This window comes from Aythya marila, assembly GCF_965140915.1.
Source record: "Aythya marila genome assembly, chromosome: 1".
NCBI classification, from domain to species: domain Eukaryota; kingdom Metazoa; phylum Chordata; class Aves; order Anseriformes; family Anatidae; genus Aythya; species Aythya marila.
The window spans coordinates 70022029-70046663 of NC_139042.1; the positions used below are offsets into that span (position 1 = coordinate 70022029).

At 38.4% G+C, this 24635-nt stretch overlaps 1 protein-coding gene across 1 annotated transcript in view; it reads right to left on the reverse strand.

Annotated features, from left to right (window-relative positions):
• The window catches only part of OCA2 (OCA2 melanosomal transmembrane protein), a gene marked incomplete at both ends in the record, with an annotated part of 186299 nt that extends 161896 nt beyond the window's left edge, over window positions 1-24403 (reverse strand). Inside the window, 3 exons of the mRNA XM_082773952.1 lie at window positions 1186-1374; window positions 1994-2092; window positions 24135-24403. Coding sequence (XP_082630078.1) covers window positions 1186-1374; window positions 1994-2092; window positions 24135-24403 — 557 coding nt within the window. The remainder of the gene's footprint in view (window positions 1-1185; window positions 1375-1993; window positions 2093-24134) is intronic.
• Between the last annotated feature and the right edge of the window lie 232 nt (window positions 24404-24635).

Sequence of the window (24635 nt, forward strand, 5' to 3'; positions counted from 1 at the left end):
AGCTCCATTTATTATCTCAGCAGAGTTATGCTGAATTACGACAGCCAAGAAGCTGGCCCCATATGTACAACCAGCACTATAGCAATGAAAATATTTCACAGGAAGTTCTGCCAGAGAAATACACCACTCTCCAGATTATAAACGTATGCTATACTGGAAACAATTGATTCTGCTCTCCCGCTCGATGCCTTTGTTCCATGAAATACCAGGGAAAGCTACTGTGAGCGTGAAGAAAGACGCCTGCCAAACTTCTTCACATCTGCTCATATTGCACTAATTGCAGCCATTGAAATTCTCCTGCTCCATTTGTTTAGCAGCGGTGCAGGAGAGTGGCACTCCACACAGTACCATATGCACAATGAAAGAAGGAAAACAATTGTGAAGTGATGAACTAAGACAACATACAGATTGGGAAAAGAGGCATGGACATCTTGTCAAAAAAGCTCCATGGATCAATGATGAGGACATGCAGTACTGGGCTCTATGCAAATCTTTAGCACTATTAGCAGGGTCCAAACCAAAGTAGGTGAAAGTGCTGAAACTCCAGAAAAGACAGAGAGAATTAGTATCTGAGATTAAAGAGTTTGTTAGCTACAACCCCAGGTGAAAATATCCTGAGAAAATTTGAATTTAAGCTCTTACTATATTGACATGTTTTAATACATTAAAAGATTCAAGGTCATCGTCGCCTAAATGAGGCAAAAGATTACTTTGAGAGTAATCAAAGAGTGAAATATATAGATGTACCTAAAGACAAAAAAAAAAGTTCTTGTTTATATTTTGCATTGTGTATTTGTGAAAAGCTACTGTCATGACTCCAGAAATCATTGTTAGTACCTAAAAATCTGTGTATGTATATATATATATATTAATTAAAGACAAATATTTGAGGCTTTTATGAAATGGCTTTCAAAATGTTAAAAGCAAAGACAGTATTTAATTTCAAATTTAGAATAGGAGTTGTGATTAATGCTTCTAAGAACAAGCGGCTATTGATCATTAGGCTGTAATCAATGTCATCAGGGTTTATTTATAAATTATCAATAGCAAAATATGGCCTAAATATGGAGTGTTACTTTATTCATTTGCAGAAAATAAAACATTTTCTAGCCAGCTATACTTAAAAACTAAAACTAATGAAAAAAAAAATGCAAAAAATATGTAACTGAAGATTTGAATTCAGACCTCATCTTTGATGAATTGAACTTGGCATGAAGGTTGTCCAAGATTTCATATTTCTCAGAAGAAGCAGATCTAGACAAACTGGTCATTTCACTTCCCAGTTGAAATCTTTGCTCAAATTCTGCAGAGCTGTTGTCCCATGAATCATCATCTGTGGTAAAATCTGGATTGTGAATAGCCATGCACAGCAACCTGTCACGCATTTTCAGTAAATAAAAAAATAAATAAAACAAAACAGTGGTTTATTTCAACAGATAGTATATGTAACTGACCTTACATATTCTTAGCTTCATTATGATGTATTTCAACGGAAAAACAAAAACATAGATTTACATGTATTCAGTACAGAGCTCCCCTTGGTGATACAGCTGGATAGACAGCAGATCAAAGATAAAGACCTCATGATGCTTCAGGTGTACCTGAGAGAATCAGCATTTTGAAGTACCAGGCATACATGTTTCAGGATTTAGTGTGTAAAATCCTCATCAGAACTGGGCACATAGCTCTGCTGTATCTTGCAGTGCACCTGATGTAACACCACATGAAGCAAATGAGAGCAGCTGCCTGTCCTAAGGACTTTCTAATCACCCTGACCTCAGACCTTACATCATTCCCTGTCCCATTTATAGTCCCTTCTTTCCACTCAAGTTCCTCCAAAGTAATTCTCTGCTTGCAACCCCTGACATTCACTTTATTTCCCATCAGGTTTGCTGTCAGGATATAAGAAAGAACCATGCACAATTAAATAGAAGAGAACTTAGAAAAGAAAAAAAAAAAAAAAAGTATTTTGAGTAAAATGAAAGTAACCAACCCATTGTCCTCTGAGGAGACCTTCAGCAGTGGTGTCTTCTCTGTAAAGCAAGTGTTTCTTGACCTTGAGCTGAATAATTTGGAAAAATTGAAGTGATACCTTTGGAGAGAGGGAAAAAAGAACAGTTAGTTTGCATTGCAACAATTCACTGCAATTCTACAGAATATTTTGGTACAAGAGCATCTAATTAGTTTAATTTAGGAATGGAGTTTGCCTAACTTATGGTTTTCACAAAGCTTGAACTAGTCATAGTAGTTACTCCCTTACAGTCATGGTGACCAAACGAGAAATTTACCTCATCTTAAAAGTGGTGTCTAAAATAGTCAATGAAATTCCCTCCAAATGCCAGATGAGCAATATACAAATAATCAACACTTGGATGCTTACATTTCACAGAGCTTAAATTTACAGTGGAACAATTGCACTGTAAAAAAAAAAAAAAAAAAAAAAAAAATCTTAAGGAAAATAATTACATATATTCATGTAAGTTGATGTAAGTATACCATAGAAAACAAAATAAAAGGATAATATTTGTTCCACATGTGTCCTTTGGGTCATACATGTAGATAACAGAAATCTAGTAAACTCTACAGCAACCATGCCTCCCTTTGCACAGGGAAGAAAGTTGTATCTGAAGTACATCATCCCTGCAGCACAACCACTTCCAAACAGTTTCTGTCAAGTCTTGGTACTGGTGCTGCAGATAATTAACCAAGATCGAGCTATGTCTTGCCATATTGCAGCTTAGCATTTTTACTTTTTTTTTTGCTAAAATTTAAATCCTGAAGTTTAAGGGACAGCTGAAGAGAATCAAACACAATAAAGGGGGTCTGACTTTGGAGCAAGCATCTGGGAGAGATGAAATAATTGAACCATTTAGAGCAGCCTGCGCTGGATGGCCCTGCTGGGGCAGGCCTTGGTCCTGATGGCCTCCAGAGAGCCCTGCCAACCTCAGCCACTCTGTAACTCTAAAAATTCAGACTTAGTAAAATTAAAACCTCTGGTTAATGCTTCAGCTTTCTTGTTGAGTAGTTTTACCAATTCAGGAGCCATGCTAGTTGTGTAGAAAGTGGATATGGTTATTTTAGCCTTGAGTGGGCAAAGTACTTCTTCAAACTCTGCTTTAAGCACCATATTTGCAGTCTCAATAAGAGAGAACAAAGTGTTAGAGAGACTGAATTATCCAGTACATCAGGTCAAACGCTGGACAGATTAGAATTCAGGTGCTACATTGCACTGACACATCATCTGTGAAGAGATGATTGCATACTTTGAAACTATCAAAGTACTTCCTTTTTTAAATAGGAGAACATCATTCACACAAAATGTTTAAGTGGAGAAACTCTTATATTTTACAGCAAGTGCTATTTTAATCTTATCATAGCCTTAGATGTAAAAGATTACCTAGAGCTTTCACAGAATGGAATCCATAAGGAGAGTAAAAACATTATTAGGACTTTAAGCGTGTACTCAAAAGCAATACTGATATGCTTCTGGCTGATCCTGGCATTCCTTTACATTTGGAATTTGCATCCCAAGGTGACACATTTAATAAAAATTCTGATGGTAGGCCTTGAACTCGCACATTCAGAAATTTAACTGATGCAAAGACTGATTAGCTGTTTCCGATGTTAAAAAAAAAAAAAAATGATGCCATTTGTTTCACACATGCACACACACACACACAAAAGAAAGAAAAAGATTCCAAAAAGTATTGTATGGTATGCTATTCTGCTCTAACCTTACATTGTACATACCACTAACCTTTCCACACTTACTTTACTTCTTTTCCTCGTAGGACAGGTGCAAAATCTAAGATCAGTAAACAGAAAACTTTCTACAAAAACATCCATTTTCTTCCATTTAATTGTTAGTGTATTACCTAAACTGCTTTGTGTTATCTTTCTGTGTGTATATATATATATAGAAATCTATAGAGATAGATAAACAATCCCCATCCTCAAGCACCAGTGAGGGCTGATGAGAGCGTGCTGCCACCACAAACCCACCATGTCCTGCCGCAGTGCCCAGGTCTGCATGGTGAGCAGGGCAGGGACTCGTAACATACCACTCCTCACATGCATGAAAAGGGAAGCGGAGAGTGGAACAGCTGATCATGCTGCCTCTATGTAAAGACTCTTGCATGGTAATCACATGTGAATTCAGAAAAACTAGTTCTGAAACTGCTTTTAACCCAGAAGCTTCCCAATACTGAGCTGAAGTACTGATAGCAGAACAGCTGGAGCAGCACAGAAACACTGGCCAGTTAAAAATTGGCACTTTGTGTAGACATCCTCAGGTAAGCATACGTTCAGCTTCATCACAGACATGTCAGAGTTGATATGTTCTGCTCTTTATCCCAGAGTGCACAGTAAGTCCACATCACTACCATGAATGAGTGACCACTGTGGAAACAGTGCTGCAAGGCAAAGCAACTTCAGCTACGGCGACCAGGCAGAGGCCCAAGATTTGGTGGAAGATTATTTAAATGACCAAACATGAAGTGAAGAATCCAGAAGGCTAGTTAAAGACATTACCCTCTCTTTATTCTGTGCATCTGTTATCCCCGCTGACTGGTATATGTCTTGCAATACTTAAATGGGACTACAGAGCTTCACAGATTGCCAAGAAGGGCCAATATAGTAAAATTGGGAAGGTTCTTCAGATAAAATGAAAGCCATTAGTACATGACAACATCAATTTGTAAAGAGTAAAAACACATGGACAAAAATAAGCAGCGGGAAACAGCCAGGCTTGACAAAACAAAAATAATTAGAGAAAAAGCAGGAGAGCTTCAACTCCCCCATGATGTGATTACCCTAATTAGAGTATGAGAGTAATATAAACAATAAAGCTAATTAGGGCATAAAAAATCTTGAAGGCTGAAAGCTCTAGAAAGAAATGTTGGGGGAAAAAATCATGAAAGAATAGCACAGATTATAAAAATGAACATCATCCCAATGTAGAAAGCCTAACGCAAGCACCTTTGCACCTCTCACACTTCTGCAGAGACACTACAGCAGGATTTGATCATCAGCTTCAGATTTTCTGCAAACAAAATGTGGGAAGGCCTAAAGAGTCCTTGCTATTACGAAAGCAAGTCTGCAGTGCTCAAAAATGCTAGCAGCATCATTCTCAATGCTCTCTGGCCCTGCAAGTGGCTGACAATTATGACACTGTGTAAATAAAAGAAAGTAATCAGTGTGACGTATTTCAAAACCTGAGATCAGCTCATACTTTGAATGTTATCTTCACGATCGAAACAGATGGGAACTTTGATCATACCTATGGAGCGCAGTCTCTCTCTGGAGACTCCCACTCATGTGGGAGTCTCCAGCCATTCTCTCCGATGACCTGACAACTCTTCAGGTGTTATTCAGAGTCAGTGGCAGAAGAGTCTACAACAATTCATCAACATTACCAAGGAGCTAATCACTAGGTCAGCTGGTTAGCACATTATGAATAGATTTGCTCTTAAGATCTGAAGATGGGTCTGAATTTATACTATGTGCAGGTGAGGAGCTGGTAAGCAGGATAACACTTGTGCCCATTGTTTTTCTCTCATGATTCAGAGTCAAAAGTCATTAGCATGTTATACATCATGAGAAGAGGCATGAAAAAATTGCATTTACATATGTGTGAATTTATATGTACATACACATAGACCTTTGCACAAAAGATAAACATTCCCATTTCACTTTCCTTCCAAAGAGATGAGAAAAGTACTTGTGCAGAAACACTTTCATTCTTCTGAGACACCGTAACTTAAAATGGCAAAGCATCCAACCAACCAAAATCTTAGTAGAAAGTATTTGATGAGGATTCCTTCAAAGACTCATAAAGTAACATTCATGTGGAAAGATCCATATAGAACTGACATTATAAAAAGAAGAGTATGACCTGCCTCCTGTGTAACTACAGCTGTGGTCACATTCATTTTCACATTTGCTACAGCTGGGCTTTTTTTTTTTTTTAATTAAAAGAAATCTTTCAAATAGAAGATTGTGTTCTTAACCACTTGGCTACTGCTGTGACAGCCTTATATACAGATTTTGGCTCTCTCCACAGGAGTATAGGTTTGTTCTGAGGAAGTGTGCATTTTCTGAGCTCGTTACTTGCAGTCAAAGTCATACTTTCCTATTGCTAATCTTTCAAGCAATTACAATTTCTGTCTCCATAGTAACCCAGAAGATGAACCAGAGCTGTAGGAGGTCTATCCCTGCCACAGATGATAGAGCAGGTCCTGCCAAGCCATGGTGTCCACAGATGAAGCTCTAGCTGTCTGACAGCAGATGGAGAAGGATCCCACCAACACATTAAAAAATACAAGGGTCTGTATACAAGCCAAAGGTATCTATTGCAGAAGCCCCCACAATCTGTGGATGTGCCACTGCTCCCAAGCAGTGGTAAGTTGTACTTCACTACAGCTGTAAGCGGAGATGTGACCTTCAATCTCCTACACTCATTTGGGCAGTGTAAGGAGAAGTAGGCTCCCCCTGACCTCCTGGACATGCAGAAGAGCACAAGGAGAGCTGCAGAGGAAAAGAAGAAATGTGGGAGTCTCCAGCCATTCCCTCCGATGACCTGACAACTCTTCAGGTGTTATTCAGAGTCAGTGGCAGAAGAGTATACAACAAGCTACTGTTTTCCATTAACTGCAAATTATTACTTCCAAAGTCTTCAGGGGACTTGGGATGAAGTCCACAGAGAGAACTCCATTCCTGCACCTTGAACATGTGAGCACTGCCTTTTCAGACCTTTCTGATGTGTTTACACATGCCATTTTAAATGATTTTGTTAGGAACAATTTTTCAGCAACGAACAACCTTTCAATCCCAAATACACTGAAGTAGAGGATACCAAAAGGTACCTACAGGAACCTGAGGAAGAAAAAGACCACACTCATCCTAGTTAGCTGGCAAACATTTAAAATATTCACTAGGTTTGGTTAGAGCCTATTATTTAGCCTCATATTGAAAAGATCAATCACAACACACAATACATTAAGTTTACACTCCCTATAATAAAAAAGCATACATTTTAAACATCAGCAAATATAATGCTTCATATGTTAAGTCATGCATGCAAATATCAGTAAAAGAGCTATTTCTATGACAACAGAAAGCAATGATTCTCACTTATGGAGAAAGGATTGGGTCAGAAGAGGTGAATATGGAAGCATACATATTGTGCAAGAACATCAGCAGTTTTGAACATAACTTATTGAGAATTTCACTACATAAAACATTAAAGCAGAATCTCTTCAGAAAAAAAAAAAAAAAGGGAAAAAAAAAAAAAGAAAAAAAAAAGTAGCATACTTTCCTGAATTAATAGTCGCTAAAACATTGTGTGAGCTTTCCTCATAAACAAAAGACTAAAATTACTATAGAGACAAGAGATTATATCAAAGTTAATAAAAACTTAAGGAAAGTTTCCTAGAGAAGACTTGAGTAAGAACATGAGAGATAATTAATCATGCAGGAGTCTAGAAACAACTATAAGATTTTAATTTATCATTTCTACATTGTTGTAGGCTAAAGCCTAGTTTCAGAAGCACTCTCTTCCTTGATTAGAGAATATTTATCCTTACATTAAGTCATGTGTACTGAACTAATTACTCTTATCATAGCTGTAAACAAGCACATTGTAGAAATAAATTGAAAAACATTTTTTTATGAAAACAAAACAAAAATAAATCAAACAAACAAACAAAAGAAAAATACAAAAAGACAAGCCTATACCAGTATTTGATCACATTTAACACACATTCTTCCACCAGATTTTGTATTTGTCAGTATCTAATCAAATCCACTTTTGGACAGTAGTTGTGTGGTACTAACTGTGCTGACCAAAATCCAAGTATTCAGCTTTTAAACACTGACTGTGGACTAAGCAGCAGTATGCATACATCCATCAACCTCATGATATGTAAGTGCCTACACAGAGACACAACCCTCCATCATGATTTGTCCTTAGTGGTAGCACGTCATGGAGGAACTGTTATGACTACCCACACCAAATGAAATATGGTCAACTGATATACTAATTGTCAAGGGAAGGATCGAAGACTCCACAGCTCACATCTCTAAACAGGCTCCAGACATTTCCCCATGACTGCTTTATGTAGCTTCAACTAAATCAGCCAATAACCTCTCAACCCTTTAAAAGCATGCACTATTAAAATGTCAGGGAAATTTAGCAATGAAAGCATTACTTAATCCAGGCTCATTTTCTCTTTGACTTTCCTAATTTTTTATTAGACAGGACTGTACAGGATTCCCCAGAGGACTGTGGTACTGGCACTACCTGACAGCAAGGCACTGCCAGAGGCAAAGCCAACTGGCAGGTCTCATGTTGAGAAGCACCTGCTGTGTGCCAAGTCCCCAGGCAAATAAAGAGCATGCTTAAGACAGATGTAGTGAAATGTGTGCTGAGCTTGTCCCAGACAAAAATGGTTCCTTATATAGGACTTAAGTAATGTGTTGAATTCATTCAGTTCTGCTGGATCTTGGGAGGTGGATATGTCCCACAAGATGTGGCAGTGGTGTCTTCTCCTCTATTTTTTCAATATTCTGCTACTTGAAGAATTAAGACAAATTTAAAGTTCAGAAATAGCTTGGAAAATATAACACTTCCGGTGTTTTTGTTTGTTTGTTTGTTTGTTTGAAATCCAATCAGTCTTTGTGGGGTTATTGCACTCCCCTGAAAAATACAATTTTCGGATACCTCCAGGACTTGACTGCTCCTTTTCCTCAAGAGCCTTTGCCTGCTTCTGCCAGGGGAAATCTCCATCAAGAAGACTTCAGGATATGGTTAACAACATACATCGACCAGGACTCCACTGCACTGGGTGAAGCTAAAAGAAAATACTTAATCCTTAAACTGCCCCAATCCTTAAAATGCCCTGAAGCTCATCTGGTTCTACGTGAGAGGACTACGCTCTTCTCCGTGCATTTTCTGCTCCCATGTCATGATGCCACAAGGGCTGACTGCCCCATCAGGAGGAAGCCAGGAGCAGAGGGTGGCTATGGGGCTGGCAGTGCTGTGCCCTCCACAGCCAAGGCCCATCCCACAGCAAGCAGTGGAGGAATAAGGATGAGACTAGGACAGGAACCAGGGCCAGCCCAGAGCCTTGTGACCACCTAGCAGGAACACAGTGATGGGGCAGACACAAAAAGACCACCCTTTGAAAGACTAACAGGTTGTATTGAGAAAGCATAGCTGCTGTTTCTTCCTCTCCATTCTCTGCTTCAGCAAAGAAAATTGGAAAGCTACCAGGGGCAGCATACAAAAACTGTGGATAGTCTGAAGGAGAAAATACATTTCAGGAGCAGGTGCTGCCAAAACAGTTTAGCTGTTGGTGACTGCCAGCTAGCTACAAATCTGAAATAGGCAGCAGTAGCCAGGGTTGGTAGTGGTCCAAGTTCCAAAACCCAGTCTCTCTGTGGATTACATAGATAACCTGTTAAGAGGTATTATTCTCCAATACTGCAGAATATGCTGAAAAATGAATCTGCTACAAGGAGGCAATTTATCAGCAATTCTTTAAGCATGGCTGCATTCATAATACTTTAGTATATTCTGTAAGCCTGGCTTTTAAATGCCAGCTTTTCTCTTTGGCATTCGCTATGGGATTTTAGCTTAACCAACTCTGATGCTAACTGAATTTATGGCAAATAAAACAGGTGGAGAGGAGGGGCATAATTTTTCACAGTTTGTGAGACAATTCCAAGAATCTCAAAAGTTAAAAAAGTAGTCATAACTTTATGTTTTAACTTTCTATCTAACCAGGGTCTCTTAAAGATGCAATTAGAAGCACTGGGATGACAAAAACATGAGCAGAAAGACAGGTCTGAAAAGGAACTGGATGATGTGCCCAGAGAAGTTGTGGATGCCCAGAGAAGCCAGTGGATGCTCCATCCCTGGAGGTGTTCAAGGCCAGGCTGGATGGGGCCTTGGCCAACCTGATCTAGTGGGTGGCATCCCTGCCAATGGCAGGGGTGTTGGAACTGGGCAATCCTTAAGGTACCTTCCAACCCAAGTCATTCTACGATTCCACAATGTGACCATAGAGAAAGTTATTCTCCAAGCATTACATTGGTGAAATGTTGTACTCTCAAAGGTTTGGGACATGTATGTTGAAGAATGAAGATTCACTATCAGACTGGATCAATTTAAGGACAATAAAAGAAAATTAAGTACTGTTAGAAGACCATTGACCATATCCAAAATTAGGGAACACTTTCCTACAGAATGATGAGAAAGGATTTTTTTTATATAATTTTCATTAATCCAAGTGATGTACTGACAAACTGTCACATGTAATTATGCTTTTGGCCTTGCATACTCAAAATTTGGTTTTGTATGCTATTCACCCCAGCTTTGGAGATTGAAAAGAGTAATTAGTAAGCTATACTTAGAGATGAAATCATAAAGAAGCCATTTTTCTTCTTTTTTAAATTGTTGCTCTGTTATGTTTTATTTCAGGAATTAGGAGATAACACTATTCATACCTGCAACTTTTAAAGAAAAAAAAATTAACTTTGTAATGAAAAACAAAGTATTCTCATTGCTTAGAGTTTAAAAAGGAAAAGAAAAGGAAAAAGGTAGAGGAAGGGGAAGGGGAATAAAAAGAAGATGAAAAGAAGGAAGGAAGGAAGGAAAAGGCCTGGCAGATGACAGATATAGGAAAAAAAAAAATCATTAACAACATGAAAAAAGTATGATTGTTTTCTGTGCCTGGAGAGATGTTGGAGAGAGGAGGCAAAGGCAAACAACAGACCACCCCATAGATTATAAAATTCAAGATCTCATCAAATTAAACATTATTTTAAAAAACACATGCTGGATCCCAACTAATGTAACCTTGCTGGGACTTGTATTTTGTCCTTTGTCCACTATAAAATGAAACAAGGCAAGTTCAAGAGCTCAGACACATATCTGGTAAATGATTAGGTCCTCCTAAGACATTACGCTGTAACTCATTTGGCCTTTATCTAGACCTTGATCTCAGTGGATTTGACCCAGCAAAAAAATGTTAAAATTCTCTCCAAATCTAGGACACAATACTCAGAGTAGGCAGAAACATGAGGAAATTTTTAAGATTAAAAAATCATTTGTAGGAGCAATATAGCTATTATATATTGAAATAGCACTATTAAGTTGATAAAATAATGTTGTTTTTTTTTTTCACTAGAATGGAAGTTCTTCCATTATATTTAATCTTTTCATTATTTTGGTTACAATGGAGGTATTAAAATTTCTTTTTCAGCTTTTGGCTGAGCATAAGACACTGAAATTATTCATATAACTTTTGCCATCTAAAGGTCTGGTCTAGGATAGTTACAGTCACTGGCAAGGGACAGAACTCCTGAAATCATTTTCCTCCACCCATTCCTCATATTGACTATACAATCAACCTGACAAATTTACTTCCCTCAGTAAGTTTGCAGACGACTCCAGGTTAGGCACGAGTGTTGATCTGCTCCAGTGTAAAAGCGCTCTGCAGGGGACTCTGGATAGGCTGGACTGAAGGGCTGAAACCAGCTGGATGAGGTTCCACAAGGTTAAGGGCTGGGTCCTGCACTTGGGGCACAACAACTCCATGCAGCACTACAGGCTGGGGGAAGAGTGGCTGGAAAGCTGCCTTGTGGAAAGGGACCTGGGGGTATTGGTTAATAGGTGGTAGAATGTGAGCCACCCGTGTGCTCAGGTGGCCAAAAAGGCCAACATCAATCCTGGTTTGTATCAGAAATAGCATGGCCAGCAGGACTAGGGAAGTGACTACCCCCCTCTACTTGGCTCTGGTGAGGCCATACTTCAAGAACTGTGTTCAGTTTTGGGCCCCTCGCTACAAGAAGGACAACAAGGTGCTGGAGCATGACCAAAGAAGGGCAACAAAGCTGGTGAAGTCTTATGAGGAGCAGCTGAGGGAGCTGGGGTTGTTTAGCCTGGAGAAAAGGAGGCTCAGGAAGACCTTATTGTACTTTACAATTGCCTTGAAGGAGGTTGTAGAGAGGTGTGGATCGGGCTTTTCTCCCAAACACCAAGTGATAAGATGAGAAATGGCCTCCAGTTGCACCAGGGAGGTTTATGTTGGACATTAGGGAAAATTTCTTCGCTGAAAGGGTTGTGTAGCATTGGAATAGGCTGCCCATGGAAGTGGTTGAGTCACCATCCCTGGAGGTCTTCAAGAAATGTGTAGATGTAGAGCTTAGTAGCATGGTTTAATGGTGGACTTGTAAGTATTAGGTTAAAGGCTGGACTAGATGATCTTAGAGGTCTTTTCCAACATGAATGATTCTATGATTCTATGAACTTTGAGTGAGTTTACTCATTAAAAAAAATATATAAGCCTCACACAAACAATGTTTATATTAGCCTCCAGATTTTCATGCTTCTTTTTCATCTATTTTTTTAAAACACTGAAAATCCCAGAGGAACAAATTAAAGAAACGAGGCAGAATATAAAGGTAGCTGATAATAATACACTATTTACTGTCAACATTTGCAGAATATTGATTGAAACGATACAAGAATAAATGCAGTTTATTTCTCACAAAGATTACGCTTTTCCCTGTAGCAGCCCTTCACTAAGAGCATTGTAACATGTAAACACATACAGTTTCTGAGCCTCAGGAAACTCGTTCCACAGTGTTGGGTTCTGTTTTGCCACCAGATATCTTTTTTCTGCCCTTAAAGGCTGATATCTGTAGGGACCTCAAGGCTACAGTGTCAGAAAGGAGCTATCTAATTTATGTTAACAAGAAGCTTTAAAACATAGGTTTTTGATTCAGTGGAATGGAATATGACTTTGAAACATAAGATCTGAGTCTGCAAACACAGTAAATATAGGTTTTCACAAATAAAAATAATAATAATAAACTATTATAAATTATGCATTCCAAGAAATTCTGAGAATTTCCTTGTCTCATTCTGACTAGCATGAAAATTATATCTGCAAGTCTCACCCCAAAGGGTGAAACTTATCAGAAAAACTAAAGAATAATGATGCCATTTCAGCTTCCTTTCCTCCTGATTTAAGCTGTTATCATTCTCCAGCTAACAACATCATCCCGTGCACTGAAAAAGTCAACAAAACAAAATCAGGTCTTTCAGGGTTCAGAAGGAAATTCCTTTTCCTACTTGTCAGGTGGCTTTGTTCCAGCAACACGGTTTAACTGTACATCATACTTCTTGATAGCAACGATGCAGTACTTCCCTCCCTATCACACAGATGCCAGATTCTCTCTTCTCAGACACTGCATTCCTTCTGGACCTCTACAGAGTGACACTTTGATTACTCCATAATCTCACAGAGGTGATTTCTTTCCATCTTGCTCCTGACCTAGCATATTCTTGATGAGAAATGTCACGACATTTGCTATGCATGTTCTAAAAATCAGTGGCCTCCCAAAGCTAAACAAGACCTGGATATTGATCACCATAAAAAGATAGGATTCTGCTCAGTAGGCATATGGATAATAAGTCTGCATCCACATAAAAATTTCTGACTATCCAGACAGGAGGTTACATAAATAAAACCTCATTCTGTGCTCCCAAACAAAAAGAAAAGAGAAAAGGGAGAGAGTCAATGCTGCTGGCTACAAAAAGATAATTCTCCAGCAAGACAGTATCTGCAGAAAAGGGGAAACCCCATGCTGACAGAGCAGCCCATTGCCCTCAGCTTCTTTCTGTCTTCTTCCTCTCATTAAGGCAGAAGGCTCCAAGTTGCTACACAAAGAGAGATGAAAAACCAGCAGGTCCTTACAAATGAATACCACTAAAGAAGCAAGACAAATATGACTGTTTCCAAAAGCAGAAGAATTGAGACAAAGAATCTCTCTTATTGGTCCCGTCCTGGCAGAAGTGCCATGGAGCACGGCTAATTCAGACAGTTAAAGATAGAAGAAAGTTTATAAGTGTTTTGTTTCTTGAAGAAGGTTACTGCTTGAATAATCTATTAATTTTCAATCAAAAACACCCGTTAGCATTTTGAAAAGCATGAACTAACAGGCTTTTCATCAGAAAAATAAAAAAATATTAAAAATTAAAAATAATAATAATAATTAAAAAAAAGCAAAGCCTGTCCTTTGCTATGCACTGGACCAGTTACACAGCTGTTTGGTTATAAAATCAAACATATCAAAAAGGTTTAGTGCTCTTAAATTAACAGCATCTCCAAATAAGAGAAGTCTGACAGGCACATCAGATGCCTGAAAGCTGGATAAAGTGTAATGCCAACAAAACACAGCTTCTCACATGTATCTTTTGAATAAAACAACTGAAGAAACTGTTGCAAAGATAAACAGCCACTGCACTAACAAATGTCTTTTTAATATAGTCTGCACAAGCAGTTTGCAGAAAAGAAATTATCAATAGGGCATGGTATAGCATGAAATCTGAAGGGCACTCTGACAATACAAAAACACAAAGGAAAAAGAAAGGTAAGCAGATACACTAGGCAGAGGAGCAATGAAGTGGGGGGAAAAAGAGAGAAAACAAGACAAAAGAGAGACAATAAAATGACTGCTACCATAGAATCATAGAATCATAGAATATCCTGAGTTGGAAGGGACCCATAAGGATCATCAAGTCCAACTCCTGGCACCCCACAGGTCTACACAAAATTTTAGACCATGTGACTAACTGCACAGTCCAATAGCTTCTTAGTCATTGCTCTTAAAAGTTGTAATGTATAGGTAGCTCTTTTACACCTCCATAATCAGTATGTAACAATGGTTGTTCCTCTACACAAACAGAACAACTTTAAAGCCCAGATAATGGCATTGCACTTGACTCATGTCACTTAAAAGTAGATTGCAATTTATAGAATTATAGAACTTGGGTTGGAAGGGACCTTAAAGATTGCCCAGTTCCAGCCCCCTGCCATGGGCAGGGACACCTCCCACCAGACCGCATTGCTCAAAGCCCCATCCAACATGGCCTTGAACATTTCCTGGGATGGGGCAGCCACAGCTTCTCTGAGAAACGTGTTCCAGTGACCCACTGCCCTATGAGTGAAGAATTTCCTCTTAATATCTCATCTAAATCTCCCCTCCTTTAGTTTAAAACCACTATTCCTGGTCCTATTATTATCTTCCCAAGTGAAAAGTCACCCTGCATCCTTTTTGTAAGACCCCGTTGAATACTAAAAAGCTGCAACGAGGTCTCCCGGGAGCCTTCTCTTCTCCAGGCTGAACATCCCCAGCTCTCTCAGCCTTTCTTCATAGGAGAAGTGCTCCAGCCCTCTGATCATCTTTGTTGCCCTCCCTTGGACCTGCTCTAACAGATCAACATCCTTTTTGTGCTGGGGGCCCCAGACCTGGATGCAGCACTCCAAGTGGGGCCACACAAGAGCAGAGCAGAGGGGACACAATCACCTCCCTCGCCCTGCTGGACACTCCCCTGTTGATGCAGCCCAGGATGCAGTTGGCCTTCTGGGCTGCAAGCACTGCTGGCTCATGTGAAGCTTTTCATCCACCAATTTCAAATAAATGTTTTAAAAAACAAACCAAAAATGAAATGCATGAGAAGCAGAAGTATGTTTTATACTACTTTAAGGTTATGTAATCTGAAAATTAATCAGAATAGTGAAAGAACTAAAGCTACAGGAATTATCTCCCCTGGAAGCATTAGGTAAAATTGTGGGCTAGATAGGAGAAATATCATTACTCATGGTGGAGATAAAAAAGTAAAATTTAACTTAAGCCAAAAATGTATAGACGTTAAATTTTTAAAATGCTATAAATTTAGAAAGGAAGGATAGACTCCATCAACATTCCTTCTTCATTGCTATAAGTATGGTTAAAATCTCAACCCTGTAGTGTTACGGCAGTTTATATATTAACTTAACTTTGGTGAATAACACTGAAACCTCAACAGGACAGGTTATGATGTCACTAAGATCATCCTTCTTGACAACAAAGACCAAATGTGATGTAGACCATGATACTATGAAGATCTTGTCCATGAAGAAATGCATAGACAGCAGGGGCAGGAACCTGATAACTACTTCTGCATACAAGTAAATAAATACCTTTACATATAAGGAAGCTGGTGTCAATACTTTATTTGGATGACCTCAAGGCATTATTTGTATGACCTAAATCTCCCTAGATTTATACAATGCTTGACAAGTACGAAGACCAGAATTTTCTTTTCTCTGTCTCGCCTGTTTGAGCCTCTAAAACATTTGTTGGATTGACACAAGAAAATTCAGTCCTACTCTAAATTGTATATAAATTGGTACATTTGTTAACTGCTTGTGATGTGGAACTCGTGTTCTGCCTCACAAACATCATATTTCCAGCTGAAGAAAAGCATGACAGGTCCAGTGACATTAATGGAGCTCTTTCAACTGCTGTTGACAGACCTACAGGTTCAAAGCTGCGACTAGTACTATATCCAAACACACAAATACTTATGACAATCTATCTTTCTTTTCTGCCAATGACAGTCTGTCTTCTGCAAAAATAGGCTAGTTGAAATATTTCTGGCCCTATAATCCTCTTCAGTACTGTTATACAACTATGAACAGATTTGCAATGGGTGTATGTTGTTATTTAATTTGTGGTCAAAAACAATAGCTTTCCACAAGCTGACGTTTAATTTTTTTACTCTGAAACATCCCTATTACTTACAGCTCTGGCTTAGCTCATATCTGGGGACAGTCCATTGTGCCACAACGCATTGAGAGTTTGGTCGTCTTGACCTGCACAAACAAGCAGTGGGAGCTACTCTGTACAGTAGACAAAGAAGTGTACTGTGCAGCCACTCTGTACAGCTCGACAAAGAAGCCATGTGCTACCAATAGATGTTATAAAACTGTGTATTTATGTAATATTATGACATATCCCTGCTGTTTAGGTTACACAATTAAAGATGCATCAGACAAAAACAGAGTGTATTCTCTGTTACCCTCCCTTCTGGGTTTACAGTTCCTTTTATCAGACTAAATTCAGGTTCATGCTTTTCACTCTAAGAGGTTTACATGCTGTACCAGCTGTCAATACACTCCTAAAGAGGATTGCAGCTCACATGTCATTGACATGGCTGAGGAGGTAGAGTTGCTCGTATCACTACTAGAAAGATTGGAGACAAAAGAATATTTCAAGCTGCTTTTACTTTTTTATTTTATAAGAAGAGAAAATCAATTGCATAAGACCACAAGAGTGGGTAGAAAAGTCACTGAGAAATATTTACCTACCTCATTAAAGGAAGCACTGCATTAGGTAAGGATTAGACTAACAATAATTTTATCAATAATATAGCGCTTCCTTCTCAAACAGCAAATGCAGCAAATGTTTTGCCACACATACCAGTTCAATATAACTGCCAGCATGGCTGTCTGAGACAAATGCTTTCATACTCCATCATTGCCAGAGCTTCACTTCAGGCAGGGGAGCACTTATAAAAACTCTCCTGGATGACACCAGGAAGTGACTGGCAGATGGACTGTGTTTACTGTCCCTACTAACTGGCAGAGAAAAAGGGAATTGCTCAGAAAGTGTGAGCAAAACCCTCAGCCCTTCACAGCTGCTTCTGAATGATGCTAATTCACAGGCAGTACTGAGTCAGTATCTTCTGCTGCATTTATGAAAACTGTGAGTTTCTGTAAGTGCCAATCTATCTATTTTCTATTTCACCCTGCCTGAAAGAAATATAAAATGTGCAAAGGAAAAAAAAAAATGATCAAGTACATTAATTCTGAACCTACCCACTTTTGACAGGACCTGGCTCCAGCTCACTATTCTGTCCCTGACTTAGCTCTGACCTGCTGTGGACAGAGCTCTGTGTGGTCTCTGACTTCTGCTGGTCCATTAGCACAATTATTCCAGGTTTCCCATGAAGTCCCATTAGTACCTATCAAGCAGAGAATTGCTTGCTTGGTCACTGTAAGCATTTCGGTGACTCATTTATCAGCTTTTGCTGTATTTCAGAGTAAATCACTTGAGCTCCTTATGAATAACAGTTTTGGGGAGAAAAAAAAAAAAAAAAAAAAGATTTGCCAGACCACAGACTCTGATCCTTTTTTTTTTTTTTTAATTCACTGGCTAACTCTTGCCATCTCCACTTATCTATTTTTCCATCAAGTACATTCAATTTAACATGAACTTCAGCTCTTAAATGTATGACTGCCACCATTCTGGAAACTTTTGCTGTAGCTGAGGAATGATTTCCAGTGCTTCTAATGCAAAAGGACAAACCAATCTGATGCTAATTAATTCTAATGGAGAGACATTTAAAGTGTTGGGCAGATTGAAACACATCTCTACCACCAAGCAGAACTGTGCCCTAAAACAGTAAACTAGGGGTGTAAAAAATAAAAATAAAAAATAAAAAATAAAAAAAAAAAAAAAAAAGAGAGAGAAAGAAAGAAAGAAAGGAACCAAATGTATATTTTTGTAGGACTGTTTAGTGTGGGTGGAGTTGTTTGTTGTTTGTTTGTTTGTTTTTTGAGGGATCATGGACTTCCATGTTATTTTGCTAACACTTCTAATCTTTTGTTGGAAGATGGAGTTGTAAATACTCACTAGTGCAAGGTATTCAGAGGAAACAAGGAGTGCCATTAGGTCTGCTGGCTCGTTTCAAGGTTTGGGACTGACAGTTTAACTGCAGCTTTGGGAATGTTAGGATGTTTTATCTTAACTGGGGACTGGTCACATTAAAGCCTGGCTTACAACCATGGCATTTACTTCCTTTTATCTGTCTCATTCCACAGTTCAACACATCCTGGTCTCACTCTACTTCACACCATTTTGGCTTTGCCCAGTGTCTTTCTGTAGCCACATACAAGGGCTTGCATTCATCCTCCTCAATATTGCTACTGCCTGCATTTTCATGATATCTCTCCTGCCAGATACTTCTCCATCCACCTGTGTCCCAGAGCCCCCTCTGTGCTCAGCAGCAATTCTCCAGGAGCCAGTCCCAGGCAGAGGCTGTGGCAATATTTTTTGGCAAACACTCAGTATGAACTAAGATATCCCAGCTCTCACCTAGCTACCCTAACTACTGGGAGCAACAGTATCCTGCAAACCCTTCATCTCTCCCTTGAGACCCTTTTATCTTCAACAAAATAATCACTGGAAGAAGGAACAAGAGAAAGAGATAAAACAATGCTGATTATCAGATTTACTTAGAAACTAGAATACCTACCTTACAGTTCCTCCTTCAATGGATGTTTCATGATTTAGAGAGATAAAAGCATACAGAACAAGGCATACAGAACAGTTTTTCAAAGAAAAGGCTTCACTGAGGTATACTGAGTGACTGAGTTATTTGCTTCATCTTACACTGATAGCTCCTCACATCAGCTATTTAAGCCACATGCATGCCCTCCTGCTCAGCTGTGATTGCCTCTATGCAACACATTTCTTCTCAAAGTCTGGATGTCTTGTTGGCTTAACCCTTCAACCTTATAATGTAAAAAGAAAAAAAGAAAATGAAAAAGGGGAAAAAAAAATGCATAGCTGACATTAAAAGCCTTCCCTCCTCTTGAAAAAGAGGTTTACATGAGGAAACAGCTGTCAGACCCCAAAGAGGACTGAAGCTTGTAGGCTACTGGCATCTTTCCACAATCGGTCTCAGAGGTCTAACTAAGAAGAACCCAACACCCATCATAACCATGTTATTAACCATTAGAAAGAGAGCAGCTGCTTGCAAAAATTGTTGGTTTTTTTTTTTGCAATGTCACAGGAAGTCAGTTGTAATATTTGATCTCTGTAGGTTGGTACACTGTACATTTTTCACTTAGTGCTGAATTCAGTTTTTAGCTTGACAGTGGAAAAAGTGTGAAGCAGTTAATTAGTGCTTCTTAATTAGTGCCTCCTAATTCCTTCAACAAAGCACTGAGAAACAAAAAATTAATATTGGTGGATTTTTGCTTACAAAAATGTCCTGTCAGAATCAAAAAGCAGTTGAGTGTCTACAGGGGACTGCTAGGGTTTTAGTCTGCTGATGACAGAACAGAAATAGTAATACATGACTAATTTGAAACATTGTAAATAATTATAACAAATAAGCACTGAGATGAAAAATAGTACACAGAAACAGAAGAACTAAAGAACTCTGAACACAGGAAAATTCATCATGAGTGAGGTTTCTGTCTGTGTATTTCATTAACAGAAAAGAAAAAAAAAAAGTTAAAATCAGTCTTATGTGTGACATGCATATTTTGTTCAAGTGAAACCCAACATTGCCCTTAAGTTATGTCATACAACCACGTTTCTGCCATCCTTCTGCTACCACTCTCAGAAGCTCTTTTCCAGGAACTGGGGAACATCTAGTTAGAAGGGGGCAGCAGAACTTTCCAATAATCTATTTTCCTATTTTGCATAACATTGTCTTTCTGTTATACTTCCTATCTTTCAAGCTAAAAGTTTGCTAGAAGTGCTGACTGCTTCTTTCGAGGTACAGCTTCCGTTTTTGAGGGGGATTTTGTGATGCAGTTGGGGCAGCAACAGAGAACTGTAATCGGAACTGACAGAGTCTCTGCAGTCCTGTGCACCCACACAGTGTGCTCACAGCAAGCTGTGTTGTGGCCACATGCCTCCATATTAGCAATGAACACTTGAGAGCATATTCAGCATCAAATGAACCACATTAGATCAATTAGCGAAGACGTGACTTTAAAATTTCTTCAATATTACTTGTTCACTGCAGTGTCACATCATTTCAGGATCCTCACAGGAAATTCAAAACTCAGAAACATTCACTACTGATAAGAAATGAAAAGAAAGACAAAAGTGTCACCAGTCAAGCAGTGAGCAATATCACTAGAAGCTACACGAGAATGATGTATGTGTCAGTTTGCTGTGAAGTCACTTATCTGTCCTGGACTACTTCTCTAATGTTTGCATGATTGACATGAAAAATCAGAATGGTTCCTACATAAACATGCAATTATAATGTGAAAACAACTGCTTTCCCTGTGTGGCTGTTGAATAGAAGAAGATCCCACTTTATTCTAATAGCCAACGATCAAAATTAGTCTTAGGACACATAAAGAATGTTTTGAATGTTTTTGAGCTATTTTTTCCTCAGTCATTTTCCCCTGTCTGAAGAAGCTTTTAAATTGTCACATAAATTTTACTTATTTAGACAGTAACCATGTCTTCTTTTGACATCAAATTCTAACTCACATAAATGTCCTTTAAATTAGCAATATGTCATCATAATTATAAATCAAAACTAAGATTTATAATCCCTCACTCCTAAAGGCATAATTTCACTTTCTTACAATACAGTAAAATAGCTTATCCTCTCCCAGCTTCTCCAACTAACAGGAAATGCAATTGCAATCTTTCTGTTGTATTGGTGCAAACCAAGAATTCAATAGAGATTTTTAACTCACTGACCTTCTCACTGCAAACCAATCATTTCCCTACTGATCCTGGGACCACAGATTCAGGGTAAAGGAAGAGATGAATTTGGTTGATTGTTTTTACCTTTCCTTACAGAAATGAGCATTACGTAAGTGAAACTGAAAGACAGGAGAAATACTGAGAGAAATAGTTTTGCCTGATGAAACACAAATTCAAGCATATTCAAAAAAAAAAAAAGTGTTATTTTTTATCATGGGGATCTATCTTCTTAATGAGGCATTAAAGTTAAAGAAGATATTTCCAAGGACTATCTTATTAAATAACCAACAAATTCCAGGGCCAAATTCATCTAAATGTAACTAAAGTGGAGTTATTCTAGGGCTTGGTTTCATCACCTTCTTTTCACTGTCTAATTTCTCATGAAAAGTTCACAAATATACTCAGTGCACAACTGCCATCATTTTTTAATTTTATTTTAAGAAGATAACAATATTATCTGACCACCTGAAAGAGGTACAGCCAGAAATTACATAAAAAAAAAAAAAAAAAAAAAAAAAGGGGACCAAAAGGACAACATGAAATGAATGCAACAGGGTCTGGTTACTTTATTACCCACTCTTCCACCACTTTTGTATTCCAAAGAAGAACTTTCTTTTTTCAGTAACATAGTTTTTAATAGCATCAGAAAGTAATTGGTTAAAAGGGATTACTATTCGTCTTATTTCTATAGAAAAATTTATTTCTATGGTGGCCTTTGAAGCTCACTAACTCCTAGGCTGAAAACAGTTGACATCACCCCCTTCCAGTGGATCAAAAAGGAGGATTTCAGATTTGGTTGACACAAAGATATGTTTGGCTTCTCCTGTGGAAGCAGCACTGCTGCTGTTGACACCAAGAAGACTGAAGAGCCTTTCTCTGTGGACATAGCTTGTACATGCATAGACAAGATGGAAGAAAATAGCCTGTGCTTTTGGAAATGTCAGGGCTAACCTAAAAAGCATGGCCAGAGAGCAGTGTCAAACCTTCCTGCAAGGTAAGGGACTCGGGAAGGTGTCATGGCACGGTGTCTATGAGCTGAAAGGCATTTTCATGTACCAAGATGATAATAAGATATTAATGAAAAAGAGCCTGATCAACCCATTACGCAAAGGCTGAGGAGAATGAATGAAGTTCAAAATCAAAATCCAAACTTCAATAGTGTTTTGCACTATGTTAAAACCTGTATTTCTAGTAGACCACTATATACCACACAGTGCAGTTCAGTGTAAATAAACACCTCAGACAGATGCAGTCCCACTGAACACCACTAGACCTCATTTGCTGTGCAGTTCAGAGGAACATGCCTGTGTTTCCTATAGTGAGGAGTACTGGAGGAAGTCTGACTCTTATTTCAGTGTGAAGGATGTTCTGTGCATGGTTCAGGACCACTGTGGGTGGTCCAGTCTTCATACAGAGCCCAGAGAACCTAATGCAATGTAACAAAAGCTGGAGGGTATTGTTCTTCAATATGTGATGGAAATTAGAAAGCATTTTGACAGGTAGGCAGCTCAAGACAACACACACACTAACCATAAAATACCTAGAGGATTATGCTGCAGTCAAATGAAAATGTTCAGTCCAAAATAGGGTGGATATCTACTTCCCTAAAAAAAAGGACCTCAGTTAATTCAAGAACACCTTCTTAAAGGTAATTTTTGCAACTGAGATAAATCCTCTGTTCTGTTAAATGGTTTTTTTAGAAAGTCTTGTCTCAGTTCACATTTGAACAATTCAGAAAGCCTTGGAATCTTATCCCTGAAAGATAATTCAGCAATTTAAGTTAAGTAGATGCATTAAAACAAACCATAAAGACATGCCAGTTTAGTGAACCTTTATATGGAGAAAAAAAAAAAAAAAAAAAAAAAAAAAAAAAAAAAAAAAGATTTACTCTCCTTTCTCCTCCTCTTTTAATGGTTAGTACTCTTCTTTGCAAGCAAAAGAACAATTGACATTAAAAGTTAATACTTATTCTACTGAAACTCGTCAAAAAACTTGTGAACCTGCAAAAGTTTATCCATGGTTTTATCTGCATTCTGTTGAGTAGTCACATTGATTAAAGGGTAATTACTCATAATAGAGGGGTCACATAGATAACATTAGTATTTTAATTGCAACTGACATACATTGGCTAAAATATACACTACAAGCCAGACAAGATTCATCTCCACATAAATATATATATATATATATAAAATATGTACATATATATTTTGCAGGAGCAAGAGAGGTAAAAATTAAACAAGGAGAAACTTCAGGAGATTCTTTCCCGATCCCTAATATATTACTATAAAACATCAGATATACATTTGTCTGTAAGACAGCATAGAGAGGTTTCTTTAATTTTACGCCTATTCCTGAGTCACTCACAGTGACTACATTTTACTCAACAGGAAAAGTGTTATCAGAAGGCCTGGAGCTACTGCCTGCCTTTGCAGGGAGGTGGGTGCAGCTTTCTGAAAAAGATGGGGGCTGAGGCCTGAAGACTGCTTTATCCCTGTATGTTTTATGTCACTTTGTGACACCAAGCAAGGAAGGAAAACCACATGTCTAATCTTGAAAAGAGCAAAATGGGCCCATAGCTGCTATTAAAGCTGAGATTAGTTCAGAAATCCACCACCCTCCTAAGGCAATTAAGACTGCTCTGATGTCCCATTAAGCTTTCTGTTCACTTTGTGGGAGAAAAAACATTTTCTTATTGACAATACATATCTTCTTTGCAAGGAAGTAAAAATGAATTTGAATTAGAAGAAAAATATTCTGCTTGTCCTGATTCTTACCTTCCCTGTATGGGAACTTGAGTGAAATCCTTCCCCAAAGCAACACAGTCATCCTCCCCTATTGCTCTGTTTTCACAAAGCATCTGTGGCTCTCCAAGACTAGCTACCATGCCATGATATTCTCTTAATAGTCGCAGCTCATTGCAACTTCTCGTCCCCGGTTTGGATGCCACTGTTGCAGATAAACCAGTTTCATGTGAAGGGGTCTGATTCAGCTCCATCTCTTGTTGTCTAGAAATTGTACTGTCATCTTTGTTATCCAAGTACATCTGTCCCTGGGGGGTGTTCTCCTAAAGAAAGTGAAAACAAATATATTAGGACTAAATTGAATTGACTCAATGTTTACTTCAGTACAAGCGTGTTAAAAATGCCAAGCAGTAGATTTTTTTGTGCACCTTTGGATATCTCTCTTGTTGGTTTATTTCCACCAGGAATAAATCCAAAGTTTTAAACCTCTTTGTAACTTCAAAATTAGTCATTATAAAAAAGCACAGAAATATA